This window comes from Podarcis melisellensis (genome assembly GCF_964234715.1).
Source record: "Podarcis melisellensis genome assembly, chromosome: 13".
In the NCBI taxonomy this organism is placed as follows: Eukaryota; Metazoa; Chordata; class Lepidosauria; order Squamata; family Lacertidae; genus Podarcis; species Podarcis melisellensis.
The window spans coordinates 19345376-19366324 of NC_138545.1; the positions used below are offsets into that span (position 1 = coordinate 19345376).

A 20949-nucleotide genomic window follows, 5' to 3' on the forward strand; every position below is an offset into this window, starting at 1 on the left:
TGGAGGGCATAAGACAAGAAACCGCTCAGAAAGGGAGAAGCTGCCCCCCCCAAACCAGGAAGGCCCTCTTCAGACTTTTGCAGAGTCCCTGGCGCAGACAAAGTTCATGCCCCCGCAGGCAAATCCCAGAAGGCCAAGTGGAAGCTCTGGAGACGTGAACTAGGGGAAGGCGGGCAGAGGGCGTCGGGTGTGCTGGCATGCCATCAGGCTGGCAGAGTTGCGTGGTGGTCCAACGATCCAAAGGAAAAGGGGGCAAGGGGTTGGCTGGTTGGTTTCATGGAGCTCAACGCAGGTGGGTTTGTCGGCAGGTCCTAGAGGGGATGCAGGAAGGTAGAGCGCGGGGAGGGAGGAAGAGGAGGAGGGGCAGGAGGACCCCCGCTTCATGCCTGCTCCTGCTTCTGCTTCACCGAGATCCGCTTCTTGCGGGCGGCCAGCATCTCGTAAAACGGATCCACGCTCACAGCAGCCCTGGGAGGGGCAAAGGGAGGAATGGGGACAGGTCAGCCATCAATCAGGGAGTTGCCAGGTCAGGAGGGATGTGTGTGCATGGGGGGAAGCCTCTGGCATTGCATGGCACTTTGCTCTGTCCCAGCTGGTGTGGCACAGCACACCGTGTTTTGGATGGATCAAGGAGTGCTGGGATTGGTGGAGTCTGGTCTGTCAGGAAGAACAGAGCACTGCCCCAGCCTTGGTCTGCTGCCAGCAACCTGTCTGTCTCCTTGCTTGCATTCCATGCAGCCCATAAGGAACAAAATCAGGTAACATATGGATCTTTGACAAGGTAAGCATGATAAACACATAAGCGGGGGGGTGGAAATCAGAACGCAGGCCGGACATGTGTCATTTGGGGAAAGCAGGAAACTGCAACCTGCTCCTGATGGTAGGAATGGTCCCTGCCACAGCTAGGATGCAAGACTTTTGGTCTATTCCCTTCTTGGGAGAGGACTGTGATTCAACAGAGGAAATAAGGAAGTCCGGAGAGCCAGGATTCCTGGATTCTCTAGGCTAGGCCTGACGAACCTTTGACTCTCTAGATGTTACTGAAATTGCAACTCCATCAACACTGGCCACTGGCCCTGCTTGCTGTGGCTGATGGGAACTGTTGTTCAGCAACTTCTGGAGGGCCAGAGAGTCACTGTATCTGCTCCAGGTCAGTGGTCTGCAGCTAGTAACATGGGACTGACCTAAGTTACGTAGTAAGAGTAGTATAGAAACATTTGCTTAAAAGGAGTAGAAAGCTGGGGTGGGGGGAAGGAAAAAAAGAGAGAGGGTGAAATTATGTTTGTTGTGGTCAGAGCAAAAGAGGAACATTTTGAGAAATCTTTAGTGTAGTGAGAAAGGGAGCCTGTGAAGTTGGGGGGTTTTCCAAGTGAGGTTTAGAATGGGTGACTCACAATCTGTGTTGCTTTTTCCAAAACAGCAAATGCATCACACCTAATCTCCGCAGCCGCATCACACTCTGACCGCAGCTGTTACACCACCCACCCTCTTAAGAAAGGAGGTGTCACGGCTACACTCTTAACACAACCTTTCTCAAACTGACAAATCTACTGAATTTCTCATCCGAGCAACCTCAGGTTTGCCTGCAATGCCGCTGCAGGTCAGATTTCTGAGGGAGATGCTTTTAATTTCATTTTCATCTGAGAAAAAAATAGTTTAACCATCATTTAAAAGCCTTGTCTGATTCTCGAACTCAATGGCTGGGGGGAAATGAGCAAAGGAAATTTAAATGAATGTGCCAGCCTTGAGAGAAGCTCTCGGTTCGTAGCCCCAGGGTCTCCCCGAAATGTACCAGTTCTAACTTGCTCACCTGCGATGGCCTTCTCCCTCCCTGCCCATCAACTCCTAGGAATCCTTGCAGAAGGGCCGCAGCTCAGGGGCATGCTTTGCATGCAGAAGGTGTTGGGTTCAATTCCTGGCAACTCCAGACAGGGCTGGGAGAGACTCCCTGCCTGAAACCCTGGAGAGCCGCTGCCAGACAGTGCAGGTAATACAGAGCTAGATAGACCAATGGTCTGGTTCAGTATAAGGTAGCTTGCCTACGCTTGCTGGGAAGGTAAGATCTGCAGCAGCTTTGCCTCCCCTGAGCATCAGGCTTTCTTAGGGAAAAGGCATCTTGTAAACCAGCATGTCCACAATGCCAGATGTGCCCTGAAAAAGCTGGAAAGTAAAAAACTGGACAAGGAAGATATATATTCAAATGTCTTGGGACCTATGTTGCAGCCTGATCTAAGGTGGGTTGCAGCAGCATATAAATACCGGGGAGGTTCACCTGGCACCTTCATTATATATCTTTAGGCACCCGGCGAAAACGTTCCTCTTCAACCAGGCCTGATTAATATTTATAGCCTGTGGTGTTTGCCCTCCTAGGTGGGTCATAAGGAAAGGGTTAAATGAGTGTGAAGTGACTGGCCAGTGGGAACCCAAGGGGAGGAGCTAGAGTTAGAGTTGGAGTTTTTTGGAAGTCAGTTGGGAGTTGGAGAAGGAAGAGGGAGGATAAGTCTGTGGGTTGGTCTAGTTTTAATGTGAGAGAGTGAGAGGAACTGTTAGGCGGAGTCAGATAGATAGTTGGGATAATCAGTTTGAAGTTGTTAGGAAAGTATAGGTCAGTAAAGAAACTAACATTAAGAAACTGACAAGAAAAAATTACTGAAACCATAAACTTGTTCATGCTTATAAAATAAACTTGATTATTTGTTAATGTTAACAACTGTCTGGACTCTGTGTGTACCCGAGAGAAACTGGTTGGTGGCAGCGAGGAGGAAATCACAGTGGTGGAACAGGGATCAACAGACCATCAAACGTCCGGGGACCCTGTGTGATCGCCACATAGCCTTTTAAATGTGTTTTTTTGGGGGGGGGTATTGTTGGGTTGTTTTTATTTCAACTATTTATTTGTACTTTTACCTTATATTTTTACCTTGTGAACCGCCCTGAGATCTTATGAAGGGCGGGAGATGAGTCTAATAAATAAAGAAATAAAAACAGATAGTAAAAAAAGAGAGAAAAACGGGGAAAAATTGGTCCCCAAATGCATTTTTAAATTAAAGCAGCTCCCCAAAAGGCTGAATTAAAAGATCAAGGTATATTTAAGGTTGAGGTTAAGGATGAGCCTGGGGAGCCTAAAGAGAGATGCCCTAGGATAAGTGAGGTCTAGAAATCTGAAGGAGGTGTGTCAAATTTTCTGGAAGTGAGTGTGGTATCTAAGGTTTTAAGAAGGGTTGCAGAACCGATGGTCCCCTCCAGGTATCTCTGGATGCTCAGCTCTCATCAGCCCCAGACAGCACAGCCAATGACCAGGACCCTTGGTAGTTGCATGTCCAGCAACCTCTAGAGGACCACAGGTTCTCCATTCCTTGGCTAGAGATGCAGGAAGAAAATGCTGTTGATGGGGGTAGGATTCCCAGGAACCCCCCCCCCACAATGGAATGGTGCCTTATCCTCACTTGATGGATTTGATCCATTCATCCTTCTCCTCCTGCGTTGGCGCCGAAATGCGGTAGACCATGTGGTTCCCCTCGACCACGCGCCCGTCTGCCTCCGTCTTGCAGGCTTTGATAAGCTGGCCCTTGTTGTTGGGAATGTAGAGCTCAAAGCAATTCTAATAACAAAGAAAAGGGAGGAGAGAGAGAGAGAGATAAGTCCCTGAGAATGGCAGGTGTCTGTGAGCAGCCTCACCCCCTGTGCCTCTCCAGCGGTTCAGAAAGAGGACACAGGAGGAAGAAGGCAGGTGGGGAGGCTGACCGCACGGGATCTCGCAACCAACAAGTGGGCAGGAAAACATCATGGGATTAACATTTTGTGCTTTCAAAAATTGCTGCTGTTACTATTAAGAGCTCCTCACCATTTTCTGTGACAGCAGAAGGGCGGAATGGAAGTTCCTCCCCCACCAAACAAAGGAAAAGTTAAAGCAGCAATTTGGTAACATTGTTAAATTAACGAGAGAGTTAAAAAAATAATAAAGAAAACCACATAGGATTCTTAAATAACTTGAGTGTCATATAAAAGGAGCGTTGGGAATTTCTAGGAATGTATTTGGCTATATCTTAGTGCAGTTCCTGGGATAATTCCTAATGTAGCTTAAATGCATGAAATGTATAGGAATCTTTTGGAATATGACAGAAGAGGAATGAATAACAATTGCAATGCTGCAACCCAGTAGTTATGCTGATTTTCATGGGGCATCCAATAAAAGAATCACAGCCAAGATGCAAAAACAGCATAAGGCAGTGCCAACTCACTGGTTTCCGAGGGTCTTCCACTTCCCGAATGCTCAGGTTCTCCAGAGGGATAATTCCTCTTGGTTCCTTGTCCTGTCAGAGGATCAAAGAGAGAGAGATGGAGCTGAAATGGAAGGTGTCTGAAACGTGAGCTGGGAAGGGATGGAGAGGACAAGGGCCTGATCCAAGAAGACTCCAGCTTCAGCCCTCTGCCACTGCTGCAAACAAGCAGGGCTGGCACCTTCTTCAAGCTTTGTAGCACTAGGCATGCCAGATGGCACTCCCATTCTTTTATTTGTGGCCAAGCTTTTTTTGGGGGGGGGGATGTGAAGGGTGGCGTGTTTGTTGCTGGTTCTGCTGACCCAGACAGGGCTGAACTTGCAGGACTATTCCCCGTGTCCTGTCCTCTCTGCCCCAAGCAAAGAACTCTGGAGGAGCTGCCGTGCTCTGGGTTTGGGAATGGCCAAAGTTCAGCTGCAGAGCATTTATCTGCTTTGCAGGCAGAAGGCCTCAGGTTCATTCCCTGGTTATCTCCAGGGCAGGGCTGGGAATGTCCCCTATCCGAGACCCTGGAGTGCCCCTACCAGTCACTGTAGACAACAGTGAACTAGGTGGACCACAAGGTCTGATTCAGTATAAGGCAGCTTACTCCAGTGCCCTCGGTCTCTGTTCCTCCCGACCCTGGCCATTTGGGACTCTTGGGCGGCAGATACCGCCCTGGGCTGGGGCTCTTGGGTGCCAGGTTAAGGGTGGGAGCATGGGATGGGAGCAGGCAGGGAGAGAAACCATACTAACTGTTGTGTATTCAAAGTAATAGAGGCAGTTGTCAGTCAAGATGAACCAGCGTCTCTTCCACGTCTTCACTCGCCCTCCTGAAAGCAAAAGAGGAGGGAGGGGGGAGGGATTTGTGCTCGCATTGATGCCTTTTCTTTCCGCCACTCAACCCTTCCCCACCCGTGGAGCCTCGGGGGGCGGGAAGCCATGCTTACGGACAGAGCAACGAAAAAGATTCAGCAGAAGTGTGAAAAGAAAAGGAAACAAAATAAACAAACAAAAAGCTGACGAGGGGAGGCAAATGACAAAGGGGAATCTGAAAATGGCACCCCAGGGCGGGAAGAAGAAAACTGGCAGCAAACACTCAAAGTAACCACAAAGCACAACTGCAAGTGTGGGAGGAAGTTCCTGTAGAATAGGAGTCTGTGGGATATATTCTCTCTTGCGTTCTTGTGTGGGTTTTGCTTTGCAAGCACTGGGTATCCCAGCAGGCTACTTTGAGATGAAAGTGACCAGTGGAGGGCTTGTGCCCCGTTCAGCATCCTCTAAGGCAGCCTCCCAGCAAGTTATGTCCTGCTGTTCTGCAATTGGGGGGGGGGGCAGGACTAGCCTTATGGTGACCCACCCCCTTCAAAAAGAAAACAGAGCTGCAATTTGAAAAAGGCATTTTTCCCTCTAGGCAAGGTTCTTCCGGAAGAGGACTTGCCAGCTTAGGATGCTTCTAATGCGTTTTCAACCTCTATGGGAGGCTGATTTTGCTGATGAACTGGGTTTTCCTGAATAAACGCCACTTCACATATTCAGTAAAAGGACTCCTGATGATATGGACCTCCAGGGAACCGCCACCAGTTTCAGCATGCAAGGCAAGCGGTTGCTACAGGCTTGAAGGCCAACTACTTCTACAAAGCTCAGACTTATCCCCAAATTCTTACTCCCAGATGCTTCCACAAAGCCAACAGACATTCCTGGCTTCAGGCAAGGTGAATATGCTCGCATGTCTGCACGTCTAGCTGGAGGTGTCTCATATATGCCACTGGGCAAATGTTTCAGCCCTTGGGGGACACTGATTTTGGAAAGAATTCAGTTCATTCTGGACCCCCCCCTTTTAAGCTCCCCATTTCGACCCAAAACAAACACACACTTCCCTTCATTCTGCTCCTCCCACCTTACCCATTAAGAGAGTAGTCCTCTGTCTTTCAGATTCAGGACCCCTGTTAACATGGGACCCACTCTCCGTTGTTTTCTTCTTTTTCTTTTTAATAAACACCTTCCACTTTCCTGCTTCTCTCTAGGGTGACCAGATGCAAGAGTGGGGAGGGCTCCTTTGCTTTTTACAGTTACGAAGAGGGTATTTCAGCTAAGGATGTGAAGGCCTGGAAAAAACCTGGAAAATTTGCCCTCCCATTTCCCCACCCCTATTTGTTTCTGAAAAACTGGGTGTGTATGAGATTTCTCAATTTCCCTTGCTTTCTCCCATGCCTTCATGGGTTAGGCTATGAGTTGCAGATATTCCTTCCCTCTTAGGGACCCTCAGAAAAGTGCTACTGGAGCCCATCTGACCCTGCATCCTGCTTTTCCACCATGACCAATCAGATGCCTCTGGGGAGCCCTTGAGCAGGGCTTGAAAGCCACAGCCTTCTCTTGCTTTTGTTCCCCAGCTGTGGACATTTTGCTTCTGTACCTGCAGGTTGCACACAGTCATCTTCTGCAATAAGTAAGGCCATAACAAGAGTTCTGCTGTTATCAGGCCAGGATGTTGGGCTAGCGGGGCCTTTGGGATAGCCCAGCATTCTGTTTCCACAGGTAGGGCATGAGCACAATAGTTCTTGAAAATCAGAGCTGCCCTTTCTCAGCACCATAATATACTTTCTGAGGTGCAGCGACTTGAATTACACCCAGCCTTCCAAGGGCAGCCGAAGCACAGATTTATATGAAGGCTTTAATGATATTGGCAGCTTTATTTCCAATTTATTACCTACCTAAGATCCTCAGCTAACGGTGTTTCTCAAACTTAAGTCCCCGGCTGTTGTTGGACTACAACTTCCACCATCCCCAGCTAGCAGGACCAGGGATGATGGGCATTGTAGTCCATCAACAGCCGGGGCCCCAGGTTTGAGAAACACTGTATTAAAAGGTATGGTATACCTGTCCTCCATTGCATCTGGTCACCCTCTCTCTGATTTTCTCTCTGTCAGGATGCTACTACTGAAACCCGCTATAGGTCATGGTGTGACCCATTTGTGGGTCTTCCTGATCGACCGGCTGAAGATGAATGCGTGAAGATGTATATCCCTTCCAGTCAACAAAGGAACCCAAGTTCCATATTTAGTCTTCCACTCCTAGCCCACTGAATCTGTCCCTGAGCACCCAGCACAATTCATTTCCAACCCCGCCCCCCGCCTCCCCTCCAAAGAGCACCAGGCAAACCAGCTCTCGGCGGCAAAGCAAACATGCCCCCCTCTTCTCACCTACCTCCTGGGTTGGGGGGCAGAATTCAGACAGTGGAACAAATGTAGTCCGCGCCGTGGGACGGTGGAGGAGAGAGGGGGGTCAGGGCAGCAGTGGTGGGGAAAGAGGGGAGAAAGAGAGGTGGGGACCGGGGAGTCAGGATAGAGAGAATGGGGGTGAGAAAGAGAGAGAGAGAGAGCAAGAGAGAGAGAGGAAGAGGAGGAGAGAGAAAGAGAGAAAGGAGAACAAGTTACATCAACATAAGGTAGAAGTACATGGTCAAATCAAAAATCCTCCGACACAGACACAGGCATTTGGGGGCATCAGGAGTGGGGTGGGAGGGGCAGGCACAGGGAGGAAGGGTTTAAAATTTTATTGGGGTGGATGTAAGGTGATGGGCGTCACTTGGCTAAATAACGTAGACCCCTAAACTCTGGCACGTCACAAGAAAACCTACTGCTAAAAGTGTAGATGAGGTTGGCATTAGCGACTGTAGGAATGGTTTTCCAAAACATCAGCCTCCGCAGGGAGCTGTGGAAAAGCTGTGGTGGATCTTGACATCTTAACCAGGCCAGGGATCGAGGTTCCAAGTCCACTTCCTCCTCCTTTTTTTAAAAAAAGGTGTGTACATTATGGTCCCCACTTTTGTGGGGGGAGCGAGGGGGTTCCAAAAAATAACGCTGCTTTCTTCAGGTGCCTCCATCTTGAAGCCGTGCTGATTCGGTCTCCTAATACTTCTCCTCGTTGCTCTTGATTGGCTGGCCTCCAAGCCAAGGGCAGCCAATGGGCAACTGTATTGTACTGGTGACCCCCCCCCATCAAGGGCAGAAAGGAAGATGCGGTGGTAACAAAACTTGTCTTCCATGTTGCCCTCTACTCTGAACAGGTGGCAGCTGAGGTGGAAGGTCTGCCCTCACTGAAGCTGCTCTAAGTTTAGAAGAGCAGGGTCAAGCACGGCCACCCTCACGACAACCCCCCTGCGGAGGACAGCGGATGGGGGTCTTGAATAGGGGCTCCCACAAGTCAGGACCCAATAACTCACCTCCTATGCCTTGCCACCACAAAGCTGCCACATTATGCTTCTGGACAGCAGTAGCAACCTATTCTGGACACTTAAATCATCTCAAGGACCAATTGCAGCCTCTCCGGGCCGTATAAGGCCCTGGCCTTGGAGTCTTCCATCTGAGTTACTTGTTTCTGGTGTGAGGATACGGCTTAAGTTCCTTCCCCCCCTTAGATAAAGAACCCCATTTCTGACCCATCTGCTGCTCTGAAACAAAATCCTTGCCCATTTGTGGCTGCGCATCTATTACAGTGCTGCTTGGACAGCGACACCCATGTTCTACAATTCAAGCTCTGCAATGGCATCACCATTTTGGGAGCACCTCACCCACAGACAGCTCAGTACTTGGGAAGCTGCCCGAGGCAAACAATGTGTACTGGGACTGTGATTGTTTTCTGGCAGAAGTTATTCCGGTGGGAATTTCACTAGTAACCCCTAACTCGATTCTGGGAACTTATTATGATTAAGGAGCTGATGAACGTCAGACACGGAATATGGGACCAGATTTAGGCTTCAGCATTCTGTAAATCCTATAGTGGTGGTGGGGTTTTTTTTGTTTTGTTTAAGAAGGCCACTTTCAAATGCTTCAGGTTGGCTTGAAAACTTGTCCACAGCCACTGGCGAAATATTAAGACGCCAGAGAGGAGGTTTAAGAGACATTTCAGTAGCTGACTTCTCCCTACTTTTAGAGGGATTCCGAAATCCCAGCAGACCCCTCTCATCATCCTTCAGAGGAGATCCACCTCAATGAGGAGCTGGGGAGGGGGAAGGGAAGAGGAGGGAGGATCCCGGTTTCTGCCCGATCCTTGCAATCCGATGAGCAGTGGGTCCAAACGGGTCATGATGTATTTGCTGGTGGGTGGGGGAAGGGCTATTGGGGTGGATTTCAGGAGGATCCCTTTGATCTGATGAAGAGAGAGGTCATGCTTTAAATGACACAACAGGCGGGTGGGGGGGAAGAGAGGAGAGCGCAGAGACGTGCAAAGATCGCGGGGGGAGCGGGTAGCGGTGGTGGTAGGGGGAGGGCAAGGGGAAGGGCAGCGGGGAACGGAAGGGGGGAGGAAAGAGACCACAGTATTTAAAGGGAAGTGTGGGGGTGGGGGCCACCTCTCACCCAGCTTGAGGAGCCAGCCCTCGCGGTCAGGGTTAAAGAACGTGTGGGTCAGGTCGTTCCCATCGTCCTCGGGGATCTTGAAGGGCTCGTTGCGGATGCTGTCGTACAGATTCTGGGGGGGCGGGGAGGAAGGGGAGGAGTTACAGGCAGGATACAGCCCTTCCCAAGGAAGAGAGAAAAGGGTGTGTGTTTGTGTGTTTTCAGCACAGCACTGAGACCACGAAAGATACAGCAGAGAAGACAACACACCAGGTAGAAAAAGTGCTCACGACGAAGGGCATTTTTTTTTTTTTAAATCAAGGAGGTCAAAGCTTCTCACAAGCCGGCGGAGGATTCCTGAGCGGTGAAGACGACTGTGACGGCCTCCCCCCTCCCAGAAAAACACCCAAAGAACAAAGCAGCAGGCCCACTGAACCCCCCCCCAGGCCTCCCCTTCCCCTCCGGCAGGCCTCTCACCCGCAGCAGCTCCTCAGGCAGGTCCCCTCCGTCGTTGATGCCGCGGTTCATGGTGATGAACCTCTCAACGGTGGGCTTGTCGCGGACGTTGGGATTGTGGAGGCTGGTGTTGAGCATGATCACTGCGAAGGAGAGGACGTAGCAGGTATCTGCGGCAGGGAGGGGAAGGAACAGAGGAAAAGAACTCAGTACCTGCCTTGGCACGTCCATCTTGTGCAGCTAATTCTGCTTTGGGGGGGGGGGGGCTAGCAGCCAGGCTGCCTTGCTCCCCCGCCAAAGCCCTGCTCATTTAGGTTGAAGCGGCAAAATATACAGTGGTACCTCGGGTTAAGGACTTAATTCGTTCCGGAGGTCCGTTCTTAACCTGAAACTGTTCTTAACCTGAAGTACCACTTTAGCTAATGGGGCCTCCTGCTGCCGCCACACAATTTTTGTTCTCATCCCAAAGCAAAGTTCTTAACCTGAAGCACTATTTCTGGGTTAGCAGAGTCTGTAACCTGAAGCGTATGTAACCTGAAGCATATGTAACCCGAGGTACCACTGTATAGATAATTAAAACAGCACAAACAACTACTTGTGCAGATTTTTAATTGTATGTTTGTGGCTTCCTTTATTTCTTGTATACCGCATTTCTTCAATCTGAGCAAAATAGAAGATGATAAAATACAATATGAAATAAATGAAGCAATAAGAATTAAAAACTGTGCAGCATCTATAACATCTTGTTACAATTGCTACCATAGGCAGAAAAATCTTTTAAGTAGTCTGCCAAGACTCTCTGAATTTGCAGTAATAAAAGCTTTAATTCTATGAAATATTTGTGAGGGGTGTCAATTAAAGCTGATTGCTCTGCAGCCCTAACAGTTTTCTGACTGATTTCTGTGCTGATCCTACAAAATACAGAGGAGGCAGTGCAATTGCGGATGGTTCTACTTCCGCCTTCAGCCAGAGTTTCCTTTGTTTGGATTTGTTTGGCTTTGGTTTGGTTTGTTTCCCAGCTTTTGCACAGAGAGGAGCAAAGCAGCAGCAGGCAGGTAGGTGAAGGAGGCCCATTCCTCTCTTGTCTAATTAAACCAAGATAGGATTGCCTGAATGTGATCGACAGAACTGAATTGATTTTCCATCCCGGAGAACACAGGAGCCCCACAATTCCCAGCACCAGATAAGAGTCGCATTCCCTTTTCCAGAGAACCCAGTACCTGTGGACTGAAAGACTCCCGGGTTGCACAGGCAATACCGCTGGGCAAAGGCCTCCATCATACGGTCAATTTTCTGGGCTTCTCCTGGCAGTCGGAAACTCCACAGGAATTGCCTAGATTGGGTTTAGAGGGAAGACCATGAATAGAGAAAAGAATGATTTAAAGGTTGTGGGTTTGAGCCCCGTGTAGGGCAAAAAAGATTCCTGCATTGCAGGAGGTCGGACTAGACGACCCTTCCAATTCTATGCTTTTATGCCTACTCCGTAAACACTGTGCCTATACTTATTCTCTGTATGTAATATTTCGTAATTTTGGTCATGCACGTTAATGCAAATATAACAGAACAGACCTCCAGGACAGTGTTGTAACTGATGACTTTCTAACCCCTTTCTAGCTCTGTTACTCTGATTTTTGTGTGTGTTTGGAGGAAAACATTGTTGTTGAAAAGAAATGCCTGAAAGCCTCCTTATGGTGCCTTTCATTTGCTGCTTTCCTGTGGAGAAGCAGCTTTCCAATGAAGGTGCCCGATAATAGTCACATTTACACAAGAACTATACACATGCAGCTAACAGAATTCTGTGTACTGGGTATAAAAAAGCTGTGCTCAAGGAGAACGGGAAGGACATGTGACTGCACAGGAGGTTTCTCTCTCCCTCAAGGAATGCTGGGAACTGTAGTTTGTTAAGGGTGCCTGGAATCGTAGCTCTGTGAGGGGTAAGCTACAGTCCCCAAGCATTCTTGAGGGAAGTCATGTGTTTTAAATGTATGTTGTGTACAAAGCCTGAGCATACAAGGACCCCACCATGTCTTCTATGCTTGTGGCATGTGGTGTGTCTGTGGGAAGGCAACCGTTACACGTCAAGACGGGGATGGATTTTTGAGGCAGAGGAAAAGAGCCAAGAGTGCCCATCACTGGCTGAGGAAAACTCCACTTTGCTGGTGCCATTCCCGCCTCTCTCCCACCCAGCACAGGAAGGGAGAAGGCGAGAACCTGCAGCTAAAAGACTGGGAGACCTATTCCAGCAGGCCAGGGCTTTCTATTCTAGAGGAGGGCTGAGGATTCCCAGACTCACCTGAGTGCCTGCACAAGGTTGAGGTCAGTAAATTCATGCAAATCGACAAAGGCGTGGAGCACTGCGATATTAAACTCCTCCCTGAATAAAAGGTGGAGAGAGCTACAGTTAAGACCACCCCTTTGAACCCACCTCACTCAGCAAGGCCCACACCCTTGTCTCTCTCCTGCTGACTAGACTCCCTCTGCTAGGCGAAGCTACTTGTCCTCCCATCCCTATGATCCTTTCCCAGGTCCTGGAGACTCCAAAGCTCCACCACCATGGTGGGTTATAAATGCTCACTTCTGTGAGGCTATTCCTCCCACATTCCCCAATCCTTCTCACCGCTCGCCCAGGTAGTCGCCAATGGCCGTCTTATTGAGTCCTTCCCCTTTGTAGAGGAAGCGGGCAATGTCCTCGGGGGTGGAGCGCAGCAGTTCATTTTCCACCAGGAACTGGATTCCCTGCAAAAAAAACAAAACAAAACAGAGAAGCTGAGAACCGTAGGACCCAGAGCTCAAGCATGCCCCCAACCTAACAAAACATTTAAGTCATAGAGATACTTCTCAGAGAGTACTTGGGAGGACTGGCTCCCTAACCCACTAAATTGCAATTCTGAGGCAATTGCAGAGAACTCAGGATTCACGATTCTCCTGTCCAGCAAAAAGAAAAGAAGTTTCCGCTACCTTTTGACAGGGGTGGGAACAGTTGGCCTTCCAGATGCTGTTGGACTCCAACTCCCATCAGTGCCTGCAAGCATGGCCAATGGCCAGGGATGATGGGAGCTGTAGTTCAGCAACATACAAAGGGCCACACGTTTCCTATGCCACAAACCCCACAACAGAAGCAGACAACCTGCACCCCTTGGCCTAATTTCAAAAGCAGTCAGTTCTGACCTCTGTCAAGTGTCCATTTCCTGTCAATCCACTGAGGAGGGAGGAAAGGACAGGAGAGGGGGAAAGAAAAGGAGGCAGCGACAGAAAGATAGCGACAGAAAGATAGCGGAGGTGGTGGCGGGGGGAGGGGGGGAAGAGAAGGGATTCCATCCCACTTGTGACTCTAGCCCTGCCCTCACTTATCATGCAGTTCCTGAGAGTTTAGCCCCCACCCACCCACCCACCTGCCAACTGTAATGCCTGATCAATGTCAGAATCCAACTGGTGCATGAGAACAATAACTATCACCACAGCCGGGGTGGGGGTGGGGAGGGGAACTGTGTTCCGCCTGTTCCAGGTGGATGGCTGAAGGTGCTACATATATTTGGTACCAGAAACAGTCACTGCATGCACACCCCCACACCCCAGCCACCTACTTTTTTGGGATCCATGTTGAATTTCTTGCGGCCCATCCCCATCTTCCGGTTTCTCTGAAGCGTTTTACTGTACAAGACAAGGAAGCGCACCCATCAGTCCTTTGGCCCTCGAAAGAACAAAGGGGCTGCAAACCTCTAGAAGCAAATGGAAACTCTGGGGAAATGTACATGCTACTTCCCACCTGCACTCCAAAAATGGTACTGCCAGTCTCAGAAGGACACTATCAATTGCTTACCCCTAAGCGGCCAACCTGGCTCCGAACGATGGATTATCAGAGGTGACACTCTTCACCATGACAGGCACGGTAGTAGACACTGAACATTCTTTGGAAAATTGAAATAAGTGGCAAGAACAACCTCGTGCCACAGCCAACCAAAGATCCATTACGGCCAGGACCTGGTTTCCAACACTGTCCGCCTGGCAGTTCACAAGCCCTTGTAAAAGTGGTGAAGTTCACAAGCACTTGTAAACAGCAAAATGGAACCAGAGAACTCATTTGTTTAGCCTATGTTACTCATTAAGCAGGGAAGTTCTAACTTGAGGCTGGCATTGACATGGGAGAATCAGGATGTGTTCACAGCATGGTCAGCATGAGGTTCTATGGGGCATGAGGTTCTAAGGAGCCACATTTTCCCCATCATGTACCTTGCATACAAAGGGCACTGTAGCCCAAGGTTTTCTGGGATATTTCTCTGATAGTTTACCATGGTCTCTAGCAGCTGTTGGAAAAGAAGAGAGGAAACCTCCTACACAAACAAGTATTTATTGAAGCTAGTGTTTTGAATTAATAGGAACCCCTTTTCAATATAATATAAACATACATTTATGTTTGTGGAGCTCAGTAAATGTATTTCTGCACACCTGGAGGCTTCTCCACTCCTGGTTTCAATTAGGGCTGCAACCTAATCAAAGTCATTTTGATCCATTAATCACCTGAGTTTGGGCTGATTAATTGTCTAAGCTTTCAATCACATTTGCATATGGGGGGGAAACAATTATTTCTGAGGCAAAGATGTACGTGTGAGCGGAGGAAAGCTTTCTTTTAAGATGGTTGCTTGCCATCTGCAGTTTTTTAAAACCTCTTGTATTCACACACCCTTAAATATATGCTGCCTGATTCCTAAGGGACATCCTTTTGGTCAGCTGACAGTTTGTTTTTTCCAACATGGAGTAATCTAACTGATTAGTGGATTAAATGTTGCAAGAAAATCCCAGGCAGTCAAAGAATGTCAGGCAAGGAGGTATTGGGATTAGCAGATTCTGAGCTTGAATGCAGATGCTGCAGGAATGAGGTTAGTTGCTGCCAGAAAGGCTTGTCCTGGCACCAGGATATAAACAACATTCTGGAAGCGGCCACACTCTGTACTGCAGCCCTCCAGATGTTATTGCACTCCAACTCCCATCAGCTTCAGTCAATGTTGCCGATGGTCAGTGATGATGCAACTTGTAGTCCTGTAGGATCTGGAGTGCCGCAGGTTCCCCACACATATTGTTAAGGAATCTCTGACCAGTGGCCAAGGCAGGGCCATGTCCAAGTACACAGGAGCCTGCTTCATACAGCCAGACCATTGATCCATCTTGCTCAGTACTGTCTACACTGACTGGCAGCAGCTCTCCAGGGCTTCAGGCAGCGAGTCTTTCCCAGCCCTATCTGGAGACACTGGGGGCAAGGGACCTTTAGCACCAAAGTGAGATGCTCTACCAGCAAGCTGCCAGCTGCACAAGGAGGGAATCCCTCACCTTCCCTCGTTGGCTTCCAGCCCCTCCACCTCATTCATGGCTTCGCTGAGCTCATCTCGCAGCCGCTGGATTTCCACCAGGAGCTCCTGCTTCCGCCGGCGGATGTTGTCCAACTCTAGCCTCTCCTCTGGCGTCAGGTCTGGAGGCACTGGGGCAGGGGGAGAGAAGATGGGAAGAAGGGTAATATTCTAGCCATTTTGATCACACTACTCTGCTGGTGGCAATGGAAGTTGCAGCATGGAGGTGGGCACCAAATCAGAGGATACAATGGGCACGGAGTCAGCTTTGCACCCTGGAAGACCAGTGTTACAAATCAAGCAGGGAGCCTATGCAAGTCGAGAAAGGTTCCCCACTGCTCTCTCCAACTTGCAGAGGGCGATGGGGTGCAGAGTCAGTGTATTCCCTGCCCCCCACCGCTATCCCTCATTGTGGGAGGGATCAGAATGCCTGGATAGGGTCGGAGGCAGATAAGCATGGTAAAGAAATAGAAAAAGCATAGAAAGGGGGTTCCACGTGGCAGGTTAGGGGTAACTGATTCTTTAGATGGTTCCTGGGATTGGCGAAGAAGGAAGAACTGCCCCTGAAGCAGAGTGAATGGGGAAAGCTGAAGCGGGTGGGATTTCCATTTCTATGTCTACTGTACAATCCTATCTTACAGAAACCCCTTTGACATATAAGCAGCACATAAATGAATCTTACTCGGAAGTGGCAGTGAGTTCACTGGTAAGTTAACTTCCAGATAGGACTGCAGCCTTCCAGATAGGATTCTCAGGCAAAGGATGGCTTTTCCCTATTTGAACCTGCCCGGACCCTTCTTTGCATGCCACTTCCAGGGGAGGTTTATAGTATGGTGACAAGAAAATGGGCCTTTTCTGCAGCAGCCCCCCCATTTATGAAATGCTCTCCCCAGGGAAACCTGCCTGCAGCCAACCTTGTTATTGTTTCAGCACCAGGCAGCGGACAGCGCCAATGATATATTTTACTGTTACATCTTTTTAAAATAGCGTTGATGCAATTTTATCATTGTATTTTTACTTTGGCTGTAAAATTCTTTGGGATTACTTCAGTAGGAAGAGATGTATGGATTTAATAATCCTAAACCTCCAAGAGTCTTCTCTGGATCAGACAAAGCTTGTACACTGGAGAACACACATTCAATTAACTTATTACCACCCCCATCACATTAATAATGATCCCCATTCAGTGAGGACTGAGGAGCGAAGTGTGATCTGAGTTAGTGGCTGCAAACATCTGGATGTGAAGGGTGATGGTGCTTCCAGTTTTATAATGTGGTGTAGCAATCAAGAGACAGACTTGTAAATCTCCCTCAGCCTCCAGTCTTCAATATGAGGGTAGATAGTTGCACACAAGATAGTTGCAAGGCCTGTTGCTGCCTGTAGGTCTAAAGTATCAAACCACAAAAGGGGGTGGCCAGTGCATGATTCACCCCTCTGGGCCTGTCTCCTTTCTAATCAGCCTCTAGGGGTAATCAGGGAAAGAAGTTAGTAACTCTTCTCAGTCTCGCAGTTGGGTGTGACTGGATCATCCAAACACTCCCAATACCCAGATGTGGCAAAATTACCTGTCCTCAGATGAGACAGCATGGTGTTGCGCTTAACATGCCACACTAGGACTAAGAGATCTAGCTCACTCCCTGGGTGACTTTGGGCCACTTACTATCTCTCAGCCTAACCTACCTACAAAGGTGAAAATAGGTGCATGTGAAAGGTAGGCTGCCTCAAGCCCCTTGACGGGAAGATAGGATATTAAATAAATAAATAAGCTTTGCATGAGCGGCTTCCTCCAAGATGGCTTCCTTTGCAACATTCACTTATTTATCTTAATTATATTGGCTGCTCAACAACGTAGTTCTCTGGGTATCTAAAAAATATAAAGATGAAACTATCATAAAAAACAGCTGCAGCGTAAACCTTTCCAGGAGAGAAAGACCTAAAAGCAAAGCTGAGGCACGACACACCATGAAAGCAGTGGGATAAAGCAAGACCGCAGGTTTAAGAAGCCTGGGAGTATAAAAAGTCCCTCATCTAGTTCTGAAGAAACCATAAGGAAGGTGTCAGGCGGGCTTCTCTGTAGAGGCTACCCCACAACCAGGGCACCATTACCAAGGAGACGGCTCTCCTGAGTAGCCCCACTTGACTTGGGTCACAGTCACCCCACACATGTAAATGCTACTTTAAACAGCCATGGCTTCCCACAAACAACCCTGGGAAGTGTAGTTTGTTGAGGGTTGCTGAGAGTTGTCCAGGGATCTCCATATTTCCCTTGCTGAGTGACAATGACCAGAGTTCCCTGTGAAGAGGGAATGAGTTGCTGGGTTCCGTTGCTTTGTGAGGGGATTATGGGAGATTTCCTAACAACTCCCAGCACACCAGCAAACTATACTTCCCAAGATTCCTTGCAGGAGGCCATGACTGTTTAAAGTGGCATCATAAATGTGTGGTGGGGATGTGGCCTTGGTGAGGACCTTCAGAGCAAGGGAGATACACTTGGAACAGCAGCTTTTGCAGAATAGCGGTGTGTATGCCACAGATAGCCTTTTGAGATTGGGTTGTTCTTATTCTTAAATGCAGTAAAACTAAGCTTTCACCACTTTTCCCCTCTGTGTTTGCAAACTGTGCTTCGAATTTTAAATTAAATTCATTTTAATGAAAAGGATGTGTTCCTTATCTCTCAGGAGCTGCTGGAGGTGAGGGAAGAAATGCTTTGCAGGGGAATCTGAGATGACACAAGTTCTGAAGCACTTATATAAACTCCTGAGCGCAATTAATCGGCGGCACTAATAATTAATTAATTGTGCTCACACTGAGCTTTCATCCAGCACTGCGCTCACAAAGCAACTTCAAAAAAATATAATAAAATAATAATCAATTTATTGTTCTTGGTAATAATGATGCCTGACCTTCCTGTGCACTGCAAATAAAAGGCAGCCCCTCCAAGAGATAAGATCCTCTCTGACTCATTTTCCAAATATTCCTCCACCCCCGCAGAATGTTTAGCCCCGGGACACAGACACCCCTCCTCCCAAAGAGAGAAATGGTACAGACCATTATTTAAATTATTGTAACTTTATTTTTTAGTCTTCCCTCCTCCGCCAACTGAAATGGCTCTGCCGGTTAAGGCCACCCCCCACTCAGCCAATTGGTACGACCCACACGCCCCCTCCTTACATTGTAATAGGTACTCCCAGCTGCTCACGGCAATGGTACATCCCAACCCCCCCCCCGCCACTAGAATGGTACAGCCTTAAAAAAAAGACACCTCCGCCCTGACAATCGAATGCTGTACATCGGGTATGGCTCACGTCACCAGATCCATACAATTTTCATGTCTCCCCCTCAAATAAAATTAGATGGCCCACTCGCACATCTCCCCCTGTCACTGGTATGGTTCAGCCCAGCCCCACCCCTCTTTGTAAGGGATCGGCCCCGCCCCCTAGTCTTCTCGCTCAGAATGGCTCGGCCCGCCTACCCGCTTTTCCCATTGTAGTTACTGGACGGTCTCACAATGCTCCCTTCCGCCTGCCTCGCCCTTCTTTAAGCTTCCCCGTGGCCGGGTCTCAGGGGTCCCTACCATAGATGCCGTCCTCCATGGTGGCCAGAATGCCCCTAAAGGGGAGAAATGAGAGCTCCTCACTTTCTCCGTGTCTCTCTTCGGGGCTCCCAACGGCTGCGCCTTCCTCCCGCAGCAGCCTGGTCCTGCACTGAAAGGAACGTTCCGCCCCGTGCGAAGGGCGTAGCCAATAGGAAAAGAGAGACCCCGCGGAACGCCACTTGACAGCTCGGAGAGGGAGCCAATAGACATGGCGTGCTTTTTCTCAGAATTGGGATGCACGTCCATTTCAACCAATAGGCACCTCCCTGGTGATATTGACAGGGGAGCTATTCAATGAAATCTGGGACTTCTCCTAACAGCCCGCCCGATATCCTTCTGTGGATATGCAGTCGACGCTATAGACTTTCAGCTGTCCCACCCTATACGCTTACCTAGAAATCAGAGTGATAACTCACGATGTCTGAGAGGGCGCTTCCTGGTTCCTTTCCACGCTGTTTCCATCCGTGGGAAACCACGAAGAACGCGAGCCTTTTCGTGGACCATGGATTATGCAGTAGGACAGCCAAACAAAAGGCAGCGTCAGAGAGAGAAGTCCGTCGTGCCCTTTATATCTCAGCCCTTATTTCAGGCGATAAAGATAACGCGTGTGTAGCTTTTAAACGTTTGGAAACACGAAATCCACACTGGCAGCGGCGCAAGTCCAGCCCATTTCCACATCGCTGGTTGGTTTGATTATGTATAGGTGGCCGCGTGGGGCGGGGAGAGGTTTACGACAGCCCTGCAATGTAGCCTATTGTTCATATTATAAGTTATAGGCATAGCTGTCAACCTTCAGATTTGAAAATAAGGGATCAGCAGCCTCGAAAATAAGGGATCAGCAGCCTCACCTGTCCCGGGGACAGTCTATGGGATATCTAACAATCCGGGATAGCAGCGGGAAACGGCGCTGGAATAAGGGAATTCCCCGCAAAAAAAAGGGAAAGTTGACAGCTATAGTTATAGATCGGGGTGGTTTGGATTTGCAGCCCCAAATTCCCCATACAAAACACTTGGTCGTCGAATTCCCCCTTAAGCCTTCCTGCCAGAATCCAGTTCTCGGTTGCATAACTGCAACGACGCCCCACTGGCTTCCATGCAGAAGTGCTGCGGCTTTATGTAAAATCCCTACCCACATCCACCCTGCCAACGATCAGGGTTAAAAAAAAAAGAAGAGCACGACATTTTCCCCCCGTGGGAGGACACGCCCAGTCTCAAGTATGCTAGAAACCTCGATTTCTCCGTTTGTTTCCTCTTGGCAGCTCTCGCTTCTGCCCGAGGGTAGGAAGAATATTATTCCAGTTTTAAACCCGGAAATCCGATATCCGTTTGAGAGTCTATACGACACAAGTCTATGCACTCCAAAAGAGACCCTTGGTGTCCCGCCCTCGTTGCTTTATTGTCAGTCATGGCGAGTGATGTGCAAAGAAGCCAATAAGAGAGTGAGAGAAGGCTCTGCCTGACGCATGGCCAACGGAGCGGACTAGAAAGGGAACACGCTGTTGCTAAGAGGGGCCTAGGCGGTTGCTATAGACCCCAGCAGCCTTACCTAGTAATGCAGTTGGGTAAAGCAGGCCTCTTTATGAATATTAAAAATACAAAAAGTCGTGCTGTACCTTAAAGACTAACACGCATATTTAGGCATGAGCTTTTGTGGACCACACAGCCCACTGCATCATGGGCACGAAGTCAATATCCTCAGTTGCTGGTGATGTGGGAAAACTCCTCTTGAGGCCCATTGTACAGCCAAGTCCCTTTTACTCACCAGCAATGACAAGTGACACCTGAAAATTCTCCAAGAAGCAAAGTTTTATTTCTTACAAGTGTAGAAAAGGTTACAGCAAACAATCAAGAAAACTATCAGAGGCTAGAACCTCAGTCTTCGTTCACACATAGTTTATATAGCAATACACACTAGACGTGCAAAGCACCCATTGGTATGGTGTAACAGCTCACGCTAT

At 48.8% G+C, this 20949-nt stretch overlaps 1 protein-coding gene across 2 annotated transcripts; it reads right to left on the reverse strand.

Annotated features, from left to right (window-relative positions):
• Positions 1–224: 224 nt before the first annotated feature.
• CYTH2 (cytohesin 2) lies at positions 225–19475 on the reverse strand. 2 transcript variants are annotated; one of them, XM_081886043.1, is made up of 12 exons: positions 19034–19475; positions 15380–15527; positions 13639–13705; positions 12672–12790; positions 12348–12428; positions 11275–11387; positions 10076–10224; positions 9619–9731; positions 5016–5094; positions 4242–4313; positions 3447–3601; positions 225–468 (listed from the first exon to the last, which is right to left on the reverse strand). In XM_081886043.1, coding segments are annotated over exons 1-12 (1185 nt in total). In that variant the 5' UTR covers positions 19035–19475; the 3' UTR covers positions 225–380. The 2 variants fall into 2 exon arrangements, with proteins under 2 accessions (XP_081742169.1, XP_081742168.1); XM_081886042.1 differs by having other exon boundaries at positions 5016–5092; positions 9620–9731; positions 18971–19471.
• Positions 19476–20949: the final 1474 nt, after the last annotated feature.

Excerpts from the sequence above, each read along its gene's own strand:
- CYTH2 (XM_081886042.1), bottom strand. Across the intron at positions 9,732-10,075 it reads TGCCTGAGGAGCTGCTGCGG|AATCTGTACGACAGCATCCG; the intron begins GTGAGAGGCCTG and ends CCGCCCCCCCAG. Across the intron at positions 3,602-4,241 it reads TGGAAGACCCTCGGAAACCA|AATTGCTTTGAGCTCTACAT; the intron begins GTGAGTTGGCAC and ends CTTTGTTATTAG.